General features: G+C 28.2%; 1 protein-coding gene across 8 annotated transcripts in view; it reads right to left on the bottom strand.

Moving 5' to 3' along the window:
• LOC129989283 (histone-lysine N-methyltransferase 2C-like) overlaps window positions 1–22,310 on the bottom strand; it is a 91,812-nt gene that overhangs the window by 28,513 nt on the left and 40,989 nt on the right. For 3 of the 8 annotated variants that reach the window (XM_056097705.1, XM_056097708.1, XM_056097706.1), the window contains 15 exons: window positions 21,423–21,640; window positions 19,142–20,057; window positions 17,940–18,632; window positions 15,705–16,901; window positions 14,461–14,777; window positions 12,916–13,122; window positions 11,405–11,638; window positions 8,615–8,738; window positions 7,817–7,939; window positions 6,776–6,840; window positions 6,260–6,391; window positions 4,001–4,264; window positions 3,062–3,281; window positions 1,257–1,402; window positions 80–194 (listed from right to left, as the gene is read on the bottom strand). In XM_056097705.1, the coding sequence (XP_055953680.1) occupies window positions 80–194; window positions 1,257–1,402; window positions 3,062–3,281; window positions 4,001–4,264; window positions 6,260–6,391; window positions 6,776–6,840; window positions 7,817–7,939; window positions 8,615–8,738; window positions 11,405–11,638; window positions 12,916–13,122; window positions 14,461–14,777; window positions 15,705–16,901; window positions 17,940–18,632; window positions 19,142–20,057; window positions 21,423–21,640 (4,971 nt within the window). The remainder of the gene's footprint in view (window positions 1–79; window positions 195–1,256; window positions 1,403–3,061; window positions 3,282–4,000; window positions 4,265–6,259; window positions 6,392–6,775; window positions 6,841–7,816; window positions 7,940–8,614; window positions 8,739–11,404; window positions 11,639–12,915; window positions 13,123–14,460; window positions 14,778–15,704; window positions 16,902–17,939; window positions 18,633–19,141; window positions 20,058–21,422; window positions 21,641–22,310) is intronic. The other 5 variants (XM_056097707.1, XM_056097709.1, XM_056097710.1 and 2 more) reach the window with 5 other exon arrangements.

Here is a 22,310-nt window from a genome sequence, read left to right as displayed (position 1 = left end):
ATTGTAAGCAAAAGTAATTTAAAATTTCTAAAACTTTAATTAGAAATTTCAATATTAAAATGCATTTATAAATGTTTACCTAAGTATGATGGTTTTTTAGATTTTGCATCTCCAAGCAAATTCTTATCTTGCAGATTATTGATATCAAAATTTACCTCTAATCTACTTAACTCATCATCTCCTTTTGGCAAGTCCTGTAAAGGAATTGAATGTATTAATTTTCAGAAAATAAAAAAGAGAATTTTTTAAAAATTTGAAACATCATAATAAATTAAAAATGCAAATTATAAAAATAAAATATTTTTTTTTAAAAAAAAAAGAGAGATTTATAAGAAAATAAACAATATAATTCATACAATTTATGATAATAATTTATGATCTGAAACTCGGAGCCAAGTCCTTTACAGGATCAATTATATTAACTCAAAGTACTGACTAAACATGCCTAATTTATTTAAGCACATCTGCCAGATGTAAACAAGCTGAAGAAAAAAATTTCACTGATTCATATTAAACAAACAAACAAAAAATTATAAAGAACATATTTATTTCAAGAACTTACTTTAGAAGAAAATACTGAATTTTTCATTTATTACTCAAACAATTCTGTTGAAGCAAAATGATTTGATCCATCTCTGAATATTCAATGAAAATATTAAATACTTCACACATTTGTAGTTTATTATGTATTTATGTAACACAGTTGATATAGCAGTAATTCTTTCAAACCTGCTCAAAAGAATTTCTAAAAAAATTGTTTTATAAATAAAAAAAATTAAATATTTTAAAATTAATTTTATGTTAAATATAACTAAATCAAATCTAAACTAAAAATTAACTAAAACCAGTGGTGGATTTAGATAGTTTACAATCCTAGATTTTCACAGTACAAGCCCCACCCCTTCTAATAAATTAATGGAATTCAGATTTCAATACATTTTTTTTTTTTATTTAATCAACATATTAATGATTTATTTTAGATTGATTTTTAATAACCATGTGAATATATATGTTATTTTTAACTATTTATTATAAGTCATATCAACAAATCATCCACATTTGTGCATAATATTATTTAAGCAAAGGCTTGGTTTAATTATTTTGCCGCATTTCCTATAATATATATGGACCTACTTCAAACAAGTAGGGCAACTGCCTAGTCAGAAAACCACCACTGACTAAAATTAATACATATATTTTCATTGCAGTCTGATATTCCTCAAGTAGTTTATTTTCAAAGAAATCATACAACATACTATTAAAGAGGAGTCGCTTTTACGAGGGGTATCAGCAGAGGGGCAATTTTGTAACAACTGCTTCAAGAGTACATTTTGTTCAGCTTGTTCTCGCTCCTTTTCAGCAGAAGATTTTGTAATGTTCTCTAATTCCTCATCAGATGAGCCTGAAAATCAAATTAATAAATATGCATTCTTTATAAGATAAAACATTTTGCAGTAAATTAAAAGGTGAAATTTTAATTAAAATGGAATCTGGTACTAAAATACCTGCTCAGAGATTCATTACTCAATGCTGCTGCAAGTGCATGAAATGAAAGGACACATAAAAGAAAATAATTAAACTACTCCAAATGTTGTCCAAACTATTATATTCAACTGAAGCTTATAATTTATTTTTATCATTACTATTGTAATGAAGTAGTGGTACTAATTAAGTACCAAAAATGCAGCACTTTTTCAATGGCTATGATTTTCAATATTCAACCTTCTGGAGTGCTCTCCCCGGAATTTGTGTGCATATGTTTCTATCATTCCAAGATAAAACTGTGAACTTTGGCCAGTAGGAATTCTATGCTTCATAGCATAACGAAGAAGTCAGGTGCTTTAATGGCATGCCACTAACACACAACATTTACTAACCAACTCATTACCAAGAAATCTTTAGCAATTAATCATAGGAATATGATTAATACACAAGTATCAAAAAATTGAAAAGGGTTTTTTTTCTTTCCAATTGGAACTAAAACTTGACACACAATTATAATTGCAGCTGCAATGTTACATACCAAATTTAATTTATTTAAACTATTGAATGTGCTATCACCTTTACATACATGCAAATGTGCAAACCAACAGTTGGTAATCCATTCACATATTTGGTTTCAGACTTGAACAGATCTTCACTTTAGATGCTACATTTTATTTATCCAGCATTTTTTATGTTTTATAATAAGAGTTAGTCTGTACTTGGACAGACTCTCTCTCAATGAAATTCAATCGAAATTTGATTTAAATCTACAAATTTGATGCAAAGATCATATTCCAAATTTAATTCATCTAATTCAATTATTATTATTATTATTTTAGTTATGTTCATTGACAGACAATTAGAAAAATATGATTTTTGCAGTCAAAAAGATCTGAAAAATATAGAAATTCATCAAAATCTTGAGTTTATATTTAGTTATTGAATTTATATTTGTTATATTATATTGAGTTGATATTTAACTACAACTGTCTCTTTGTGGAGTTCATGTATGAGAAAACAAAAATAACCCAAGTTATAAATACTGAATTTATAAATTATTCGCTGACATTTAAATCGCTATCCTAGCATTTAGCATTGGCTATCATTATTCATTAGATACTAATTAATCTAATTTCTATCCTTGAAGTCATATGAAAGATTTTTTTTCATGTAAGAAGGCAAAGGACCTCTTTAAACCTCAAAAATAAATAACTAATTTAATCTCATGTAGTTAAAAAAAAAAAAAATCTGTCAGATACTGTTTTCTCTAAGAAATTATGCTCTTGTATTACCTTTTAAACTTTTTTTAAAAAAAAATTAACCAACAAATTCCAACCAATTAATTCAACAAATTCCTTTTCCATATTCTCTTCAATAAAAAAAAATAATTAAAAAAAAGTAAATTGAGTTCTATCTATAATGACTCAAAATTCAGTTCATATTAGAAGGTTAATAAAAACTTACTTTATTTTAATTTTTAAATATAAAGTTCAAATAATATCACAAATCTTTAGGAATTTTCGTAAAAGTAATAAAAATACTGCCATATAAAATAGGACATATTTCTTAGTCATACCTTCATTAGCATCTTGAGATTTTGCCTGATTCACTGATCCATCAGTCTGATTAGCAGTGGTCCCAGGTTCAATTTTAATATCAGCGCTTTCAACTTGGCTGGTGGATACAGGGACATCTTCAATAATCTCCTGCTTTATGTTTGCTAAAACATCAGCTCTTAACAAACTCTGCTGCAAATTCTTTTCAGCTGCACCTTGATCAGTCTTATTGCCATTTTCCTAAGAAATAACATCATCAATGTACAAAAAGAGCACAAAAAAATGTTATCTTTAATTAGTACAATCCTTAGATTTCACTAAAGATCATCCCAGCTTATAAGCTTCATTAAAAGCGACTTTGTACCAATATTTAACACGTTAAGCAACAGACTTTAAAAAATGATGACCTATTTTAATTAATCATTAAGTGATTATTTGACTGCTTTCATTTCAGTCAAATAAAACAGTTTAATTCAGTGAAATAGTTTAATCAATATTTTTGAATACAAAACAAATTCCGTTATATTTTATTTGACAACTTATTTTTTTCAAGCAATATCAAATATGTTTACTTAATAATGATCATTTTAATATGGCAGTAATAACTATTAGCACCAATATCAATCTTTTTATTGATATTTTCTGTATTAAGATTTCTCCATAATCGATTAAATTTCCTTCATATTAATAAAGTTCTTTCTATAAATTTCTGGAGCTCAGTCTCTAATACATTCATTTGATTTTACATTTGCATTTTTTTTTATTAAATGTAATATTCCCATACCCTAAAAGTTCATAAATGTAGATCATTAACAAGTAAAAGTGAATTACTTTCTGGCTAAATTCTATAACCTAATACTCTGTAGTAACATTAACATAGCAAAATAAGCTCCATGCTTAACATGTTAACCAAACAATTTAATCTCAGAAGAACACATTTACTTTAGAAAAAATAGTACCTGTGTTCTCTCCGAAGTCAAATTTGATTCAGACCCAACAGTAGCAGTACTCGACTTAGCCTGGTTATCAAGCAGACTTTCATTAGCAGTACTTGTCAGCCCTGACTTTACAATTTTTAAACTTGATTCATTAACTGAAGCTTTAGTTGTAGCTTCAATATTTTGGCTGTCTTTATTCTCTAGCTTCTTTTCTGCTGATATTAACATTGGCTTAGGTTCACTGATTTTAGACTGAATTTCAGGGGTTGGTGAGCTGAATGCCAACTAAGAAGAAACATCTACTATTAATTTAAAGTTTCAATGAAATGTCACAGAAAATTTAAAACTGTAAAACAATACAGTAATATAAACATCTTCAAAAATACATAACTCTGCATGCAACTTTATCAAAAGGAAATATTTTTCATAATATTCCATAATGTTACAGTTTAATTCCAAGATGTAACAAAATTTATTCATTTCTAAACAGCGGTAGAATTTCTCACAGCATTACTTACAATACTCTTTCAGTATTTATACATTTCTATAATATTTCCTCCCCCCCCCCCAAAAAAGCAATATCTTAATTTATTTAACACATTTTAAAAAGATATTTTTTCCTGTAGCTGTATTCAGATAGAGTTGCCCTTCGAATTTGAAAAAAAAACATCCATTTTTCCTATATGTATAAGCAGTATGCACGAACAACACTCACGTGCTGATTATATAGTAGAATCATGACACCTATTTATAACTAATTATTAAATGATACAAATCATTTAATAATTACTTAACAAGAAAACATTACAAAGGAAAGAATATTTTTTCTGCAAATTTAAATGTTTGAGTTTCAATTTCTGCAACTTTTGCAGATAACACCTGACACATACAAATTTTTCACAGTGAAGCAAATCTTTTGAGATCTGAACATTCAAGACAAATTCATAAAAATGTGTCATTATACACAGTTCTTGGACACATTAAAGAATCTTCTTTCAGAATTTCAAAAGGTAAAATCTTGTCAATGCTAAATCAATTTTTCACAGCTATATTGCCATATGAAAATTTAAAAATTATTTTTATGAAGTTCCAAAATTCAGAAAATTTTTCTGACTTCAAAACATTATATTATAAATTATATAAATGAACTTCTGCATAAAATGAATCAATAGTTGTTTTTTACATTCATTTCTTCTTCTTCTTTTTTTCTTTTTTCTTTTTTTTAAAAGAAAATCTCATATGGGATCTTTGCGCTTTCTGAACGTGCAGGAGAAATTCAGACAGTAAATTCAGAAAGTGCTTTAGATTACAGAAATTCAAGCAAATCAACCATTCACTTTTAACATAGCATTGCATTGCTTTTCAAAAAACATGGATTTAAGCTAGATACAATTTTTAAAACAGCAAAATTTGTGAACATATTTCCTTTTTCTTTATTTTGGTAGTATTCTTCAGTTAAATATAAAACAATCTGAAAAAGATATTTTTTTTTTTTTCCAATTTTAGTAATTCCACTGATATTCCAAAATTGGTATTTTTTCTCAGTCTATCGGACTGATTAATGTAAAAGAAAAGGGGAGTGAGTAGATAAGGGATAAGCTTCTGTGATTTAACATTCGCGAATAATGCTATTTTGTTTTTGGAGACAATTTTTCATTCTTGCCCTGTTTAAAGAGATTAGTATTTTTTAGATTTAAAAAAAAAACTATGAAAATTAAAATTTTCAGCACTTTCCCAGACTTTAAAGAAAATTTTAAATTTCTCTGTGTTTTCCCTGTTTTATAGATAATCTCTAAATTCCTTGTATTTTGTCGATTTCTTTGGTTCTACTGGTACAGTGGCAACCCTGTCAGAAAGTTGATATAACAAAACAAAACAACAACAACAAGCCTTACTGCCCACCTAAAAATGTATCCCTTTTTCAATGATACACAAACAAAAACAGAAAAGTAAAAAGATCTCCCAGAGAAAGAGCACCAAGCAGAACACACAAAAAATTTAATTTTTAAAGCAATTTAACAAATGAAAAAAAAATTAATTTAATAGCTTTTAGCAAGTTTTCAAATATTCCAGAACAATACTTTAGTACAATTACATGATACAAAAATTTTATTTTCAATTAAAAAACATTTTCATATGTTTTAAAATGGCAAAATGAGACTATGTGAGAGGGAATGGGAATTGGAAGTAAACAATTTAAAACATTTATGAAGCAACATGTTAATTATTAGTCAGTCAATGCAGTCAAAAAGTAATATTAAAGCCAGTGTTATTATTTACCTCAGATGGGTTATCAGAAGCACCATCAGTAGCAGGTAAGCAACCTGTTGGCATACCAGTCTGCCGCAAAGTAAATTTTAAAGTATTGGACACTGAACTAGGCAAACTTTGAGATAATATAGACTGGGGTACCTTAAAAGTTAAAAATAAAAAAAGCAAGGAAATTAAGTTATACATTTGTTAAGTAAAAAGAAGCATTTATCAAAACTGCAAAATTGTCCATTTTCTTCTTTATGTTAATATTATATAAGTATAGACATAATTGTCTTTAAAAAAATTTCCATTCTTTTTGTAATAATGTTTTGCCAATTTTTCAGTCATCAAAATAATAAAAATTATATATTTAACATTTGAAGTATTTTTATTGATGGATTTTATTTACCAAAATTCTGGAACATGCAATTAAAACTAATTTCAAAGATTTATGGAACTCATGAGTTTATTAAGAAGCAATTAATACAGCTGAGAAAGGAAGAAAGCAATGCAACAAATTGGAAAGGAAAAAATATCACTTACAGCAGAATCTGCAGCTGATTCAACATCCAATTTCTGATCTTTATGCAGAAGAGTTTGTGTCTGCCCTATTAAATTTTAAAAAAAATTAATTAAGGAATGAAATTTTACTTATAAATCATAAAATTATCCTAAATTCTGTATAGTACCCAATATATATATATATATATATATATATATATATATATATATATAAACATCTTGCAATATATAAACCCTGTGAAGAAAGAAGCTTTTTTCACCTTTTTTTACCCCATCAAACAAAAACTGAACAAAATTCATGTGTTATGATAACAAAAAGGTATTGCAGTTCTACCCAAGAGGATATAGAATACGTCATGACAAGGTTAATCATTCTCCAAATTCACTCATTAAAAAAAGTATTCTAATTTATAGACTACTCATAAGTTTTCATAAATGGCCCCCAAATTATTATCATTTTTAATCTCAATAATATCTATTGTAGGTTGTTGACCTTCTTTTTTTTTTTTTTTTTATCTAGATGCCAAAAATTAAGCAATTCAATATGACCAAAAATTTCATCTTGTAAAATTTTAATTTGAAAATTGATGATCAATTATACAGCAGGGAATGCTGTATAATTTATGCCCAAAGAGCAAATAATTTTTTCTTTAGTACGGTAAGACATGCATCAAAAGAAATAACTACATGCAAGGTAAGTGCTCACTTTTATGAACATGCTTCCATGGTTAGCTTTGACTTGAACCACAGAAGCATGAAATATTTTTTCTGCATTCCTTCCCTACAGGGGGAGAAAAAACCACAACTGTAGGCAAGCATGGAAAATAATGTCAGAACACCGATCACACATGCAATTAAATAGCATCAAAATACATAAATATTCATTATAAAAATAAAAATCCACCAGTTTGATTCTACTCTTGAATTAATTATAAAAGATTTTGAATTCTATTCCTTAAAATATACACTAAATAATTATAAGAAAAGTTGTTGCTTTTTAAAATCACGTAGAAACTTATGAATCCACTTGAACTAGCACAGAAAATATAACACTGCACAAACCTATATCTAAATCACCTGGTTTTCCAACAAAAGAATCATCTGAAAGATTCATTGAAAGTGATGGTGAATCAATCTTTTTCACAAGTGAATCGTCTGACTGAGACTTCTTCATTTCCACAAGTCCTACATAAAAACAAAATAAACTTTAAATACTTCATTGAGTTAAGTAATAATGGAAACTACAGTTAAAAATTATTCATATTTATTTACAATTTTTTTTAAATTCTGCCCATTACTCGCAAAAATGAATTAGCAATATTCTTTTAAAAAAGCACTATCTTATTACCACATTGTTTTTGCATAACTTTACATAAAGTTTCATTTTTCAGTAAGCAATATTGCCAAAAAGGTACTGTACATTTCATTCCACAGAATGTTAATTTATTTACCATTTGTTCATTTAAATAATACTTTTAAAAAAATTCTTAATGGAAATGAAAAAAAGCTAGAAGCATTTAATATTTGTTAGTTATAATGAAAAAAAAAAATGCAGTATGCTCAAGCTAGACAGAATACCCCTTTATGCATATTATTATCAAGCAAATTATTACCAAAGTTAATTTTTTATCATAACTGAAGTATAATACATTTACTATAATGAAGATTTTATATCACGAATATGAAATGCAAACTACATAAATAGTCTGGTCAAATTACTGCAGAAGCATTTGCAAGGTTACTTTTCAAAAGAAAGCCATTTTCAAAGAATGCAAAATCAATTAATATTTGTATATGAAAAGATAGATTAATTGCAAATGCGATTAACTCATTTTAACATCATCAATAAACATGAATTACCTTTCAAATTAATATCAGCAAGAGGTGAATTTGCAGCACTTGAAACTTGATATGTTTGAGAAGTCAGATTAGCTTCAAATGATTCTCTCTTGGAAAACCGTTCATTAGTGGGAATATTGTCACCCTAAAAAAACCACAATTGCATAAATAAATTTAGCCAAAAAAATTAATCACAAATAACGATGATTGATTTATAGTTTTAAATACGTAACACTTTCAATAACCTTTATAGGACTAAAAAAATTATTTCTATAAGCACCTTGCATGTAATGGGGGGGGGGAATAAACAGAATACAAAGTTTCATTCCTAATGTTAAATCATTAAATGAGAAGAGCTAGAAATGAGAGAGAAATTTCAAAATACTTCTCCAAATTTTTACACTTAAACAATATCAAACACTAATGTTAATTACTTCCCTCTAAATCAAATTTGATGCCCTTATCTCCCGTTTTTCAAACTAAATCATATCTAACTTAAACTATATAGATTTCAATCATCATTAACTCCAATAGGAGAAATTTGAAAAATCTTTAATATTTGCTTTTTCAAAGTATTCGTTTCAAATATCTAAGAAATCTATTTCTTAATGAATTGTATTTTCAATCTTTCTGAAAGTGCATTTAAAAAAAAAAAAAAAAAAAAAAAAAACTTTCACAACAAGGAAATTTTTATGTTTCATTCATAATGATAATTGACAAAATATTTTCTTTTCTTTTTCTCAGATCTAATGTCAGTATGAAATCAGGGATGATTTGAGGTAAACCATCTAAAGAAAAAAAAACTAAAATATATCTAAGATATGTTCAACAAATCAGATGTCAAAATACATTTTCATCTTCATTAACTTCTGTTTGGCAACCAAATGTATGGCAATTGTCTCGTAATATGTTTGAAGCATTTTTATTGTAAAAAAGTGGTCTTTTTTAAATCTATACTTATTAAAGCTGGTATTTGAGTGTATATGTTTTTATTGTTCAGGGAAATCTATTCCACCCACAGCTATGAAATTTGGCATACTGATAGTCATAAAGATGATTCAATGCCCCTCAAAACATATTTTAAAATTTCATGAAGAAACTTATTAAACATATTCGGTTCTCTTGGATGGTTTTATGCAAATATTTAGCCATAGTATCATTTATAATAATTGTAGTAAAAAATAAAATCTATGCACTTTGGATGTATGGCAAGCAATCATTATTCTAAAGAAATTTGTTTGAAATTTCTAATATAATTTATTGAGTTTTGAAAAAATTTTAAAAATTAGTCACTTTTTCTGAAAATTTTTAACAATTATAACCAAAATTTCTGCTTCTTAAATTGGAATTTTATCTTTTTCAAAAACTGATAATTAAGATAATTATTCCAAAATTTATCACTAATTCAAAATAAGACTGATCAAAATACACAGAAACTGCTGAACTTTATAAAATAATGAATTCTGCCAAAAATAAACACTGAGAAGAATAGTAAAATTAACTGAACAATAAAATGAATAGATTTACACAAAAAGTGCATAAATATTCATTAAAAATATTGTAAAATTAATACATAAAAAAACATTAATCAATATCAAAAATGAAAAAATTCGATTCTAAAAATGTGGAAATATTTTACTTCTGAAATATTCTAATTCATTGATATTTAATTAATTGTTTCCCTGATGAGTCTAAAGACTTTTTAAAGTGACTCGGATGAATGCATATATCGTAAATTTCTTCTGTCGGCGTAAATTTCTTCATCAATTTAGCAAGAAGTCATAATCCAAAAGAAGAATGAAAATTATTTTTATCTAATTAAAATTCTAAAAGCAACAATTCCTGCATTGTTTGCAGAGTCCTAATTCTACTGTGCTTCTTTCAGCATTATCCTAATTTTCAGTTATTTGATTTAATCTTTATTATCTGTAGCTCGCCAGGCACAAACAAAGCAAAATAAAGCTTAAATTCAATATTATGTTTTGTATTTATTTTAATAGCTTTATTTTATGTCACTGTGGTTTTTGATTTCACTGATATTCATCATGTCACAACAAGACCATGCAAGTTCCAACCTTTCCAAATAAGATTCACAAAATTTACTTCCTATTACACCATCAAGATTAAAATACACCCTCTGTGAATCGAATATAATTGCTTATCAAAAAGAATCTAACAATTAACAGTAATTTTAATTATAGATTTTGAAAGATGGTTAATTTCAGTATTGAGCTGCATCTTTAAATGTACGATTTCTTTGTTGACTTACAGAGAATGTAGTAATAAAATATGCACAATTTTAAAAAAGCCACTAAAGATAAAAATTTACTAGCAATGTAGGACTAATATAAAATAAAAGGGCAATATGTATCATTTACAAAGAAAACAGCACACATATGCAAGAACAGATCATGAAATGACATAATAATTTCAACTACTCAAAAATGTTCTAAGTTATCAAGCGTGTAATCTCTTATTTCATATGTACCATCCACCTTTCAATACTACCCAATTTCTCAAAGTTATGTATCCCCATTTTAATTACACAAATGGAAGAATAGAATTGTTACGAACAAAAATGAAACCTGCTTGAAATAAATATTGTATAGTTACAACACCATACATCCCTTGTTTTTGCAGGATCATTAAAATTTCAAACTTCTTCAGATATATAGTTTATATCTATAAGCAATCATGACAACTTGTTTGATCTTCAAATATATAAAATCTTTAAAAGATAATAAAAGGTTATAAGATAAAATAATTGTAAAAATTAATAAAGATTTGAAAAATTAAATTTTATGTATATACCTGCTGAATTTTTACATTGGGAGGCCATGTTTTACCCTCTGATTTGGCTGTTTGAAATTGCAAAGGAAGTTGTTGAGAAAGCAGTGGCGAATGCACATTAGTCTGCTGAGCAACTGCTGACGTTACAGAAACTGGAGACTGCATGAGAGGAGAAGGTGAGTGCTGAATTCTGACAGAATTTGGAGGACCAACAGGTGAAGCTGGCATCATGGGAGACTGGGGTGCAGTTTGAGTCTAGAATAGCATAAAACATTGTAACAAACTCTTGAAATAACAATTACACAGACAAATGACAATTTTTCCCCCCTTGATGCATGGAAGTGTTTTAATTGATTTTGACTACATTTGCTGAGCTGATTTTAAATATAAAAAAAAATTATTTTACAGCCCTACTTTTTTAAATAAACACAACAAAATTATAAAATATTTAAGAGTTTTGAGTTAAGAATTTGATTAGTAAATAGACAATTTAAAAAGTCTTTGCATTTATATCTTTGGGATATCAAAGATACTGGACCACAGGGCAAGATATCAGACAGAAAATGGTTTCTGAGAAAGACATGAGATGAATGAATCCTTAACCAGACAATTTAAATCATCTTACATCAACTGTATATAGAGCTATAGTTAATGAAACAATTTCTTAGCAGATTAACTTTTCCCTTGTATACAAAAGGCATAAAAAAATGTCACGAACAAGGACAGTAAAAATTTAAAATTGAGATTTTTTTAAGGTCACCAAATCAGATAGATGACAAATGATTCTGCTTTCAATGATTCAGGGAATAAAAAGAAAGAAAAGTGCAAGTATTGCATATCCTTGCTGCAAAGAGTTTTCTGGGTAATTACAACTCTGAAAATTATGTTATTTCAGTTAAAAGTATTTATTCGCTTTGACTGCAATATGAGCATTAAGATTCGTTATTCTTAGAGTCGTATAGATCATTATCATGAAAATTCTGGAAAGCATAGTAAACAGTTTCATCAGGATGTAAAGATAATAGGTAACCAATACTAAAGCAGATGAATATTTCTATAACGAACAGATTACTGTTGGAATCTGCAGAAAAATAATATAAAAAAGTTTACTCAAAAATATTAAATGAAAAAAACTTTCAGAGTGAAACATGATGATTTTTTTCTTTTGTTTAATAATTTTCTTTCTTTCTTTTTCTTTTATTTATGTAATGATTTCACTCCTTTATAATTCTTAATTAAACAATGTGGATTTCCAGAAGTATTAAATGTTGCATAACAAATTTATACAGCAATAAATAAAAGTATAAAAAATAATAAATTTATAATTAAGAAATATACATAAAATTTATGGGACTGAAATTTGAAAATAATCCAAAGATTTGAAACATATACTTCCTTATATTTTAACTAATCAATTCAATATTAAAATATTTAAAAGCATAAAAGTATTAAACTATTAAAAAAAATATTAAAATATTAAAAAAATATTTTCAATATTAAAATATTCATTTCGTTAAGGAAAAAAAACTTACAAACTGAAGTGGTGATTGAGAATTCTGTGGCGAAGATTGCAAGGAACTGACACTGGTATGTAATGGACTCCGTGGAACAGTTTGCACAGCTTGTTGTTGTTGCTGCTGCTGCTGTTGTTGTTGAGGTAGTTGCTGTTGTTGTCGTTTTTGTTGCTTTAAACGATAATCTTGAACAGCAACAGTATTTTGACGGAATTGTTTACGTGCCTTTAATTACAAAAAAAAGTACAGATTTATTAAAAATAATTAGCTCTTAAAGTTGAGTTATGAATTCAATACAAAATATTATTACACCACAAAATAATAATCATTGCTAAGTAATATAATTCTAATTAATAAGCAAAGATATTCAGCTGTGGTGATTTACAGAAACCTGAACTTAATTATTATGAACTTCAGTTGCTTTGGATCAACATAATATTTAATGTTTCACATTGGCACCAAATTAAGAAGAGACATAATATTATTTAAAAATAATATAGAATGAATGAAGCAATATAAAAACTTAAAAGTAAGACTTAAGAGCAGCAGTGTCTAGTCACATTAAAATTGGGCCAATCATCAAAAAACCATCACCTTTTAATGGCTATTAGAAATGGCAGAAAAAGCTTTTGTGGTTACTATAAAGAATAAGCAGGATAACATTTGGCAAGAAATCGCCTGCAAAATAATTCAACTTTGATGACCAGTATTTAAGTCTAACCAAGTTATAATGCATTTTTCATGTGTTCTCTCGCTTGCAACAAATAACTTTTTTTTTTTTTAAGTTTAGTAATTTTATAATGCACAACCATGTAATGCATAAACTTAATGAAAAGTTTTAAGTTTGCTTTGAAAATATTAAGCAGTATCAGGGGTGTTTGTGGGACCCCAAAAAATCCCCTGAAACTTTTACGGACTTACTACCGACATTTTGGAGTTTCGAGAAGGGGGGGGGTGAAAAATTACAATTATGAAGTATTGAATGACCTAATTATAAAAGTTCAATGAATTACTTTTTTTGCAAAATTAATAAATATTAATTTTGCAAAATTAAGACCTTTGAACCCAGGTCATGTGATCGCACATCTGGTCGAACGAAGTCTCTCCCTTTTTTTTCTGCCGCGCATACTTGCCGAAAAGAATCCAGAAGAGAATGTCCGAGAACCGGGGGAATGAGTCATAACTCGCAATAAGGAAAGAACAAAAAAGAAGTTTTTTCCCCCTTTTCACGCATTATCACTGCCTTTGGAGAAAGAAAGGAAAAGTTTTCAACACACACATTGACCTTGCGTTTTCTGCTTTCAAAGCAAACAAAATTACCCAGATCAAAATAAATAATTCATTATTATTCCTACTTCCTTTTGAACGACGATCCCCAGAATTTCCGGGTATCGAAGTTCAAAATCCCCGGAGCACAAACACCCCTGCAGTATTCAAAATTGCGATTAAATTAATAAGAATGTAGCATATAAGTTTTATATTTTAAATATAATTTTTTTAAATTCAGATTGAAGTGAAACCTGCATTCATTACATAAATTTAAAACAATTTGAAAAGACGTACTTGTTCTAATTGTTTCTGTAATCCAGCTTGCTCTTGAGAAACTCTAGCTAATTCAAGTGCATCATTCTCAGCTAATTCGGATCCATTTTTGCGAAGTTGCCGTTGTTTCGCATTTAAAGCTTTCTTAGCTTTCCTCAGCTTCATCACTTCAGTTTCAAAATATTTTTGTCGTGAACCCAAAAGAGCATGTTGTTGCATTAAATATTTTTCATAATTAATTAATTTTAGTTTTTCTGGGTCAACAAGTGTATCAACTGGCAAATTTTCAGGTCCAGGAACAAAGTTTGGGTTGAAAGGCCGAGTTGCTGCTAGACTTCCTGAAATATAAAAGCATTGATGAACAGACTGAACAGCTTCTACAGAGTAAAATGTCTTCTATTTAACTCACAGAATGCATTCAACACTAAATAAAAAATTTCATAAAAATCAAAATTTGAAGTGCTCATATAAAATTGCCCAACTAATATAATTCAAAAGTAGTTAAACAATTAACTAATATTATACATAATATAAAATTGGTAAAATATTACTCTTTTTTAAAAGCATGCATGTGATAAAGCATTTTTAATGTAAATCAGAATAATACAAATTAATATTTCATTGCGTATTTTTAACTTAAATTGTGAACTACAAATTATAAAACGTGTGTATCATGCTATTATTAAGAGCATCTTAATGCTTATGTTCATTTTGTATAGTATAAAATACATACAACTTTATAAAAATATACTACCACTATAAAATAATTTTTATAAAGTTGGATGTATGGTATACTATACAAAATGAGATGCTATACAAAAAGAGGTATACTATACAAAATGTATAGCTACCTATATGCATTTTTTTTTTTTTTTTTTTTTGCTTTTCTTCAAAAAAGCAATCTTGCCACGATAAGGGTTAAAAGAAACTTTCATTAGAAAACACTGACAAATGAAAAGGTTTTTCTTGTTTTTTTCTAGCATAAGATGTTACAGATTTCATTAAGAGTAGAAACTGATATTAAATTAATAATTAACCAAAACAAATGTTTCCAATTAGATAAGAGGAAGAGTATCAAACTTTATTCTTTTATTTTAAAAAAAAACATGCAGATACCAAAATGCAGAAATATTGAAGGTAGTATCAGCACATAAATTGACAAATGTAATTTTTTTAAGCATGATAAAAATATATTTAAAAATTATTGTTGAAAACTGAAAAATCAAGAATTTGATCAATTAAGAATTAGTAAATTTCTAGTTTACCCTGTAAACTTGGAGCTTTGGCTGGAACTCCAGCACCAGGGATACTGCCCACAGAACCTATAACTGCAGACACAGGAGCTTTAGCCTTCAAGTTCTGTATGATGGTCAGAGGTCGAGAACTCAACTGAACAGATTCCTGATTTTGCCATAAAAGAGAATATGGTGGTGGGCCAAACTGATGTGAATTAGATGAAGATGGTACACCTACTGATGATACAGCTTGGAGGGTTGGGTCATGGCCACCAAGCAATGAGCCAGGACCTCCCAAACTGTCATCCGGTGGCCCAGAGAATACATCATCTTTCAGTCTCTCAAAGTCAATGTCACTTAGAAGAGCATCAGCAGCATGAGGGGATATCAAGCTTTCCTGATTTTGCCTTCTCTGTTCTCTTTTTTCTTGCTCAACTAAATCTTCAAGAAGAAGTGGCTGTTCTTGCAGTAAAAGAGGTTTGGTGTTTGGCACAGGTGAAGAGAGAACATTTGGCTGATTCAGAGGCAAATCTTGTCTTAAATTCATATTAAGATGAAGAGGAAAGACACCTTTATTTTGAGGGGGCAATGCATTTTGAGGAACATGTCCACCCAAAGTTTGCTTTAAAGCTGTCACCATTCGGTATGAAGGAGGAGGTATTAGTTGCTCAGGGACCTGAATTCCAGGTCTTTGTGAAGTTAAAGTCTGAGTCTCAGGGTTGAAAGTGATATTGGGTGGTTTCTGAATGCTACAGTTGTCAGCAATGCCCTTCTCCAATTTTATATCAATGGTTGGGGAAAAAGACTGGGATGAGAGACTGCAGCTAGAAAATGCCTGTTTTGGTTCTTCTTTAATGATATTTGCCATAGGGGTCATTGAAGGATTGGCAATATCTTTTGGTTTGAAAGAGTTATCAACATCTAAAGTGTCCAAATCCTTTTTATCGAAATTAAGGAAACTTTCAGGTAAATCAGAAGTTTTGGATTGATTAATATCATCATCTTGTTTTTCAATATCCATAGTTTTCTTCTCATCAGCTATTTCTTGTACAATTAGATCCTTATCTTGAGTTCCATCATCTTTAATAACATCATCTTCTAATTCTTCATCTTTATCATCCAAATCCAAATGTTCATCCAATATGTTACTCTTTTCTCCTTCTCCAACAAGGCTTTTATCAAGTTCTGGATCAGCATACTCCAAAATATTAAAATCATTACCAAGACCTAAAAAACAAAAAACAAAAATCAGTTTTGCATTATTTATTAAAGAGAAATGAGAAGAGTTTTAAAAATACTGGCCTGTCAATATTATATATATATTCTTTTGATCAAAGATTGGTACCTTATATACAAGTTCTTATTTATGCAAATTCAAGAAATTTAATATATGCATTAAGTATTTTTTTTTTTTAATTTAGACTAATAATTCATGATTAAAAAATAGCATCATATCCTTATTTCAATATTCCATCTAAAAATAATAACTTTTTTAAGATTACAAAATAATATATTATTTGTTAAGTTAACAGGTACATTTTATCTTGCTCCAAAGATAACAGATCAAAAGGAATGAGGTTTTCAAAAACAAAATACAATTTTATATAGAAAGTAGATTTGCCTATATAATGTTAATGTTCAGATGATTTTGTTTTTACGTTTTGGTAATCCAATATATATAATGGAAGCTAATTCTAGATTGAAGGGGCTATTATAAATATTTGAATAAAGGAAAAAAATGGGTTTACAAATGAGAATAGCTGGAGAAAATGACAATTTCAATCTAAAAATGGCAGTAAAGATTTAATTTTAATATATAAAAAATTTGTTAATTCATATATAATAATCTAACAAATAATAAAGCAATCATTAATTTGAAAAAATAGTAATATTAAAAATAAAAATTTTAATAAATTCATTTAATAAGTTAAAGGAACATAAAACTTGCAAAGAAAAAATAATAGAATAAAATGTATGCATGAAAACTTATTCAATTATGAAAGCAATCCAGTAATAAAAATAATTTTTGACAATTCCTAATCCTGACCTTTTAATATTATATTAATAGGAATTTTAAAAAAAGAGCCAACTTAAAATTATCAACAATTTTGAGTTTAAAATATTAGCAAAGTTCCATTGTATATGGTTTAAATCAATTTAGTCAAAAGCGAGGTTTTTTTTCAATCATTTCCAAATAAATACTTTTAAAAATTCAATCCTAAAAGGATTTTTCCTAAATTAAGTTTACAAATCAAAATATTTTACCCAATAACTCATCATCATCAAGCTCCAAGTCTCCAACATCACCGGGTAAAATATCGAGATTACAGCCTGCAACAACTGCATCATCATGCTGTTGAGTTTCCAAATCTTTCACAAGATCTGCTGCTGTAGTTTTCTTCTTACCAGAGCCACTTTCGGCATCTGCTTGACTAGAAATACAATTATCTTCTATGCCAAATTGGGACTCTGCTAATGCGCTAGTTTGAGGATCAGAAGATGAAAGAATATCCAATTTTTCAGAAGACTGCTGAGGTGAAAATGTCTGGTCAGTGCTTTCTGCTGCAATTGGTGGATCTCTCAAAACATCACTGAGCTTCAATTTTCCAGATGAGCTAGGAGTTTCTATTGGTGGATCTCTCAGAACATCGCTCAATTTCAACTTTCCTGGTGAACTGGTTGTTTCTATTGGTGGATTGCGCAAAACATCACTTAATTTCAACTTTCCGGATGAGCTGGTGGTCTCAATGGGAGGATCACGTAAAACATCACTCAACTTTAATTTTCTAGGCGGGCTAGTAGTTTCTACAGGAGGATCACGTAAAACATCACTGAGTTTTAATTTTCCAGGTGAACAAATAGTTTCTATAGGAGGATCTTGCAAAACATCGCTCAATTTCAACTGTCCAGGAGAAGTTAGATGATCTTGAGTTGATTGCTCATTGCTTATCAATTTACCTATTAAAGAAAAAAAAAATATTTTTTAAATAATTCAAATTCCAGCTTTTTACTAACAAATTGTTTCTGGACTATTGAATGCATTTTCTCAGATGGCTCAAAAGACTTTTAAGAAATATTTTAAATTTTATTATGCATTCTATTTCTTCTATGAAAATCTAAAAGCTAAGTTTCTTACTCATAAATGAACATAATATTTTCAATCAATTAGAAAAACATCCAAACAAATTATTTGAGTATTCCAAATAAACAGAATTGGAATTGGTTTAATGTCCAGTGGCACATAAAAAAATCTGCAATTTATTCAAGAAACAATGTTAAACATTGATAAAATCTTTATACAATTAAACAATAAGTTTCTTTCATCAACAAAAAACTACTTAAAACATAGCCAGTTTTTTAATTATAGAATAATTGCATTTTTTAAATGCATGATCAGAATTAATTGATTATGCAATGAAAAATTTTTGAAAGATTTCCTTTTTTTAGAGAATTTAACAGGTACCTACCTTCTTGTGTAGAGGGCAGTTCAGATTCACCAGCTTTCTTGTTTTGTAAAAGATCTCTTAAATGTTGGTGTGAAGTTACTTTATTCTGAAATGGTAAGGTAATCTGGCTGGTCTGTAATAATTGTTCTAAATTTTGATGTTCCAGAGACTTTTCTGGGGGCAGCATGGGTCCCATTTCTGGAGTATTTGTCATTGGTGAAAAAGTTTCTTTATACTGAGAAAGCTGTTTAACAATATTTGAAGCAGGAAAATTAGAAGCCTGTTGAAGAACAAATTGTTCCACTGGCATCATTACCGGTTGCTGTATTTGTGGTTTAGATGTCGTAGTTTGCAGAGTCATACCAAGACTAACAGATGCAGCAGCTTTATTTGACTGTACCAGCATAGCTGGGTTTTGGACTTCTATCACAGGAGATGAACTACCAGCAGGTGTCCCTTCAAATAAATTGCCAGGACCAACTAGTTTGCTGCGAGCTGGTGTAGGTTGAGAATGTGTGTCAAGAGAAGCTATTAGCTGAGATTGCGGTGAAGCTGACATTTGGAAAAAAGATTCTGAACTATGTGGTCTAGGAGTCGATGGTGGTGTGTTCACAGCTTCTTTTTGAACAGTAGGGGTGGTTACTCTTGTTGCTTCAGGTCTGTTCATTAGCACTGCAGTTCTAGGATTCACTTGAGATGAAAATGCTTGCTTCTGTGAAACAACAAGCCCGGTTGTATGTACAGGAGATTGTGCTGGCTGGAAAGATTCTGGTGTTTTTAGAACAGCAGAAGGAGATACAGCAGCATCAGAGACTGCTGATATAGGTGAATTGATGGGGCTTTGAACTTTTGATACATGCAAAAGAGAACTTGCAATTCTTTCTTGCATTAGAGACTTTTGTAGAACTGCTTGATTTTCAGGAATTAGTTTATTACCCTAAAAAATTTACATGTTGCACACATTAAGCAAAAAAAAAAAATAGATTTTTACATACAATAAAAAAAAACTATCACAGAATATTTTTTTTATTTGTCATGGAAATAATTTAATTTTTTAAACTATTATTTAATGATGTCCAAAAAATGTATAAATACAATTTTCAATAAAAAGAAAAAATTCAGAATCATTGTAATTTATTAGTTACTTCTGATATAATTTATTTTGTTATTACTTATTACTTTGTTATTTTGTTTATTACTTTTCTGTTCAACTCAGAACAATAATAAATAAAGTGATCAAAACTAGCATGTAAAATTAAAATGACTATTACAGATTTTATTATAAATGAATGCAAGATATAATCATGCCAAAAATGTTTTAAACCATTGTTTATTTTTGAAACAAAAATCACTATATCAAAAATTACAATGTTAAATTCATCGGCGAAAAAATTTAGATGAATAAATAAAAATGGCTGTAATATACGATACAAAATAGGATGAGCTAAAAGTCAGTGTTGTCTGAACATTATATGAAGACAATCAGCCGATAATGCTTGATATGCTTAAAATAATTCATCTGCAAATGAGTTTTTTCCTACACATAGAGGGCAGTATATATCATACTTTATGACAAACTTGTTGACTACATATGTTCATGTGCTTTGTTACAGAAGAAAATAAAAATTAGGGCCTCGAGATTCAGTGCTGCTTCTTGTTGCAAGTAATTCATGTTTTTGTCAAGAGACAAAAGTTTTGGGTGTGGTTACATAGTTAAATAACTATCTTCCTTAAGTTTTATCATGGATAGTTTAACATATTTCAGCATCTTTCTGTTAAACTTATCTTACCTTACCTTAACATCATCTGTAATATTAGAATCATTTATACAGATAGATAGATCTTTAACTTATAAGTCCTTGAATAACAAAAAAAAAAAAAAGCTCCTACATTATATCTTTTTAAACATTTATAAAATACTTAAATAAAACGTGAGTGCTAAAATATCAATAGAAGAGTATTGAATGGTCATTGCAAAGTAAGTTTCCATGCATATTGCCTGATTCAATTCCAATACTTGAAGCAAAAAAAAAAAAAAAAAAATTACATTACATGTGAATGCAAGATCCACAATTTAATTTAAAGGTATTTATTTTATATGTTTAATTTTTTTTTTAATTTTAAGATAAAAATTTTGCAATAAAACTTTTTTATTGCAATTATATAACTATTTAATTTCTAGTAATTACATTAATTGAAATGTTTTAGAATAAATTTCAATGAGCCTTTTAGACTATGGTGATACAAAACACACAAACAAAACAGAATATGATATAGCGTATCAATGAAGTTTAGCATTTACCTGCAACAAAGTTTCAGTTGCATTCAAATCTATAGCTGAAGAAGACCACCTTTTTTCGAATACTTTTGCTTTGCCTGAATTCTGCATACTCTCTTCAGATACTAGTGTACTTGGAAATTGAGGAATGTCAGATAAAGATTTAGAATGAAACAGCTTAATATTTTCTCCAGAAACAGCAGGACTGTTTTCAGTTTTCTCAGTCTGAGCTTTCAAAGCAGCTACAAATAGAAATAAATTTAAAAAACATTATAATTAAACAAAATATTTTTTTTAATAGGATGCATCATCTACTTTGAATGATAAATTCTTATTACATTATACAAATAGAAATAATTTTTTTTTTTAAATTATAATTAAACAAAATATTTCTTAATAGGATGCATCATCCACTCTGAATGATAAATTCTTATTACATTATAGAGAAAAATAGTCTTTTTCTACTCTTCTGATAAAAGTTTATATTATATATATATATTGAAAAATAAAGGAACTCCTCTAAACGCATAAGCATTATACTAAATATATCATTCAAGAACTGTTTAACTTGGAGATACAAGATTTCCTTTTAAAAATTCTGACAGATTTCAAATCACAAATTATCTTGATGTAAAACCAGAAATGACAGAGTTTATTCAAAGAACATACACAATTATAAGCATTTAAAAGAAATTCTAAAAAATGTGTTAAATATAAATATTGCAAACAAATTCTTCATATTTAAGATGTGAAACTTCCTTCTAATACACATAGTCATTTCAATTATACAATCTTCTTTGTAAGTAGGGGGGGGGGGAAACATCATAACTGATTATTTTACAATTAAATAATAAAATAATAATCCAAAAAAATACTATAGTTTATACATTTCACTTATTCTTCTTACACCAG

Source organism: Argiope bruennichi, chromosome 10 (assembly GCF_947563725.1).
Source record: "Argiope bruennichi chromosome 10, qqArgBrue1.1, whole genome shotgun sequence".
NCBI lineage: Eukaryota > Metazoa > Arthropoda > Arachnida > Araneae > Araneidae > Argiope > Argiope bruennichi.
Note: the sequence above shows the minus strand (reverse complement) of the source record. Positions and strands in the feature narration are given on the sequence as shown.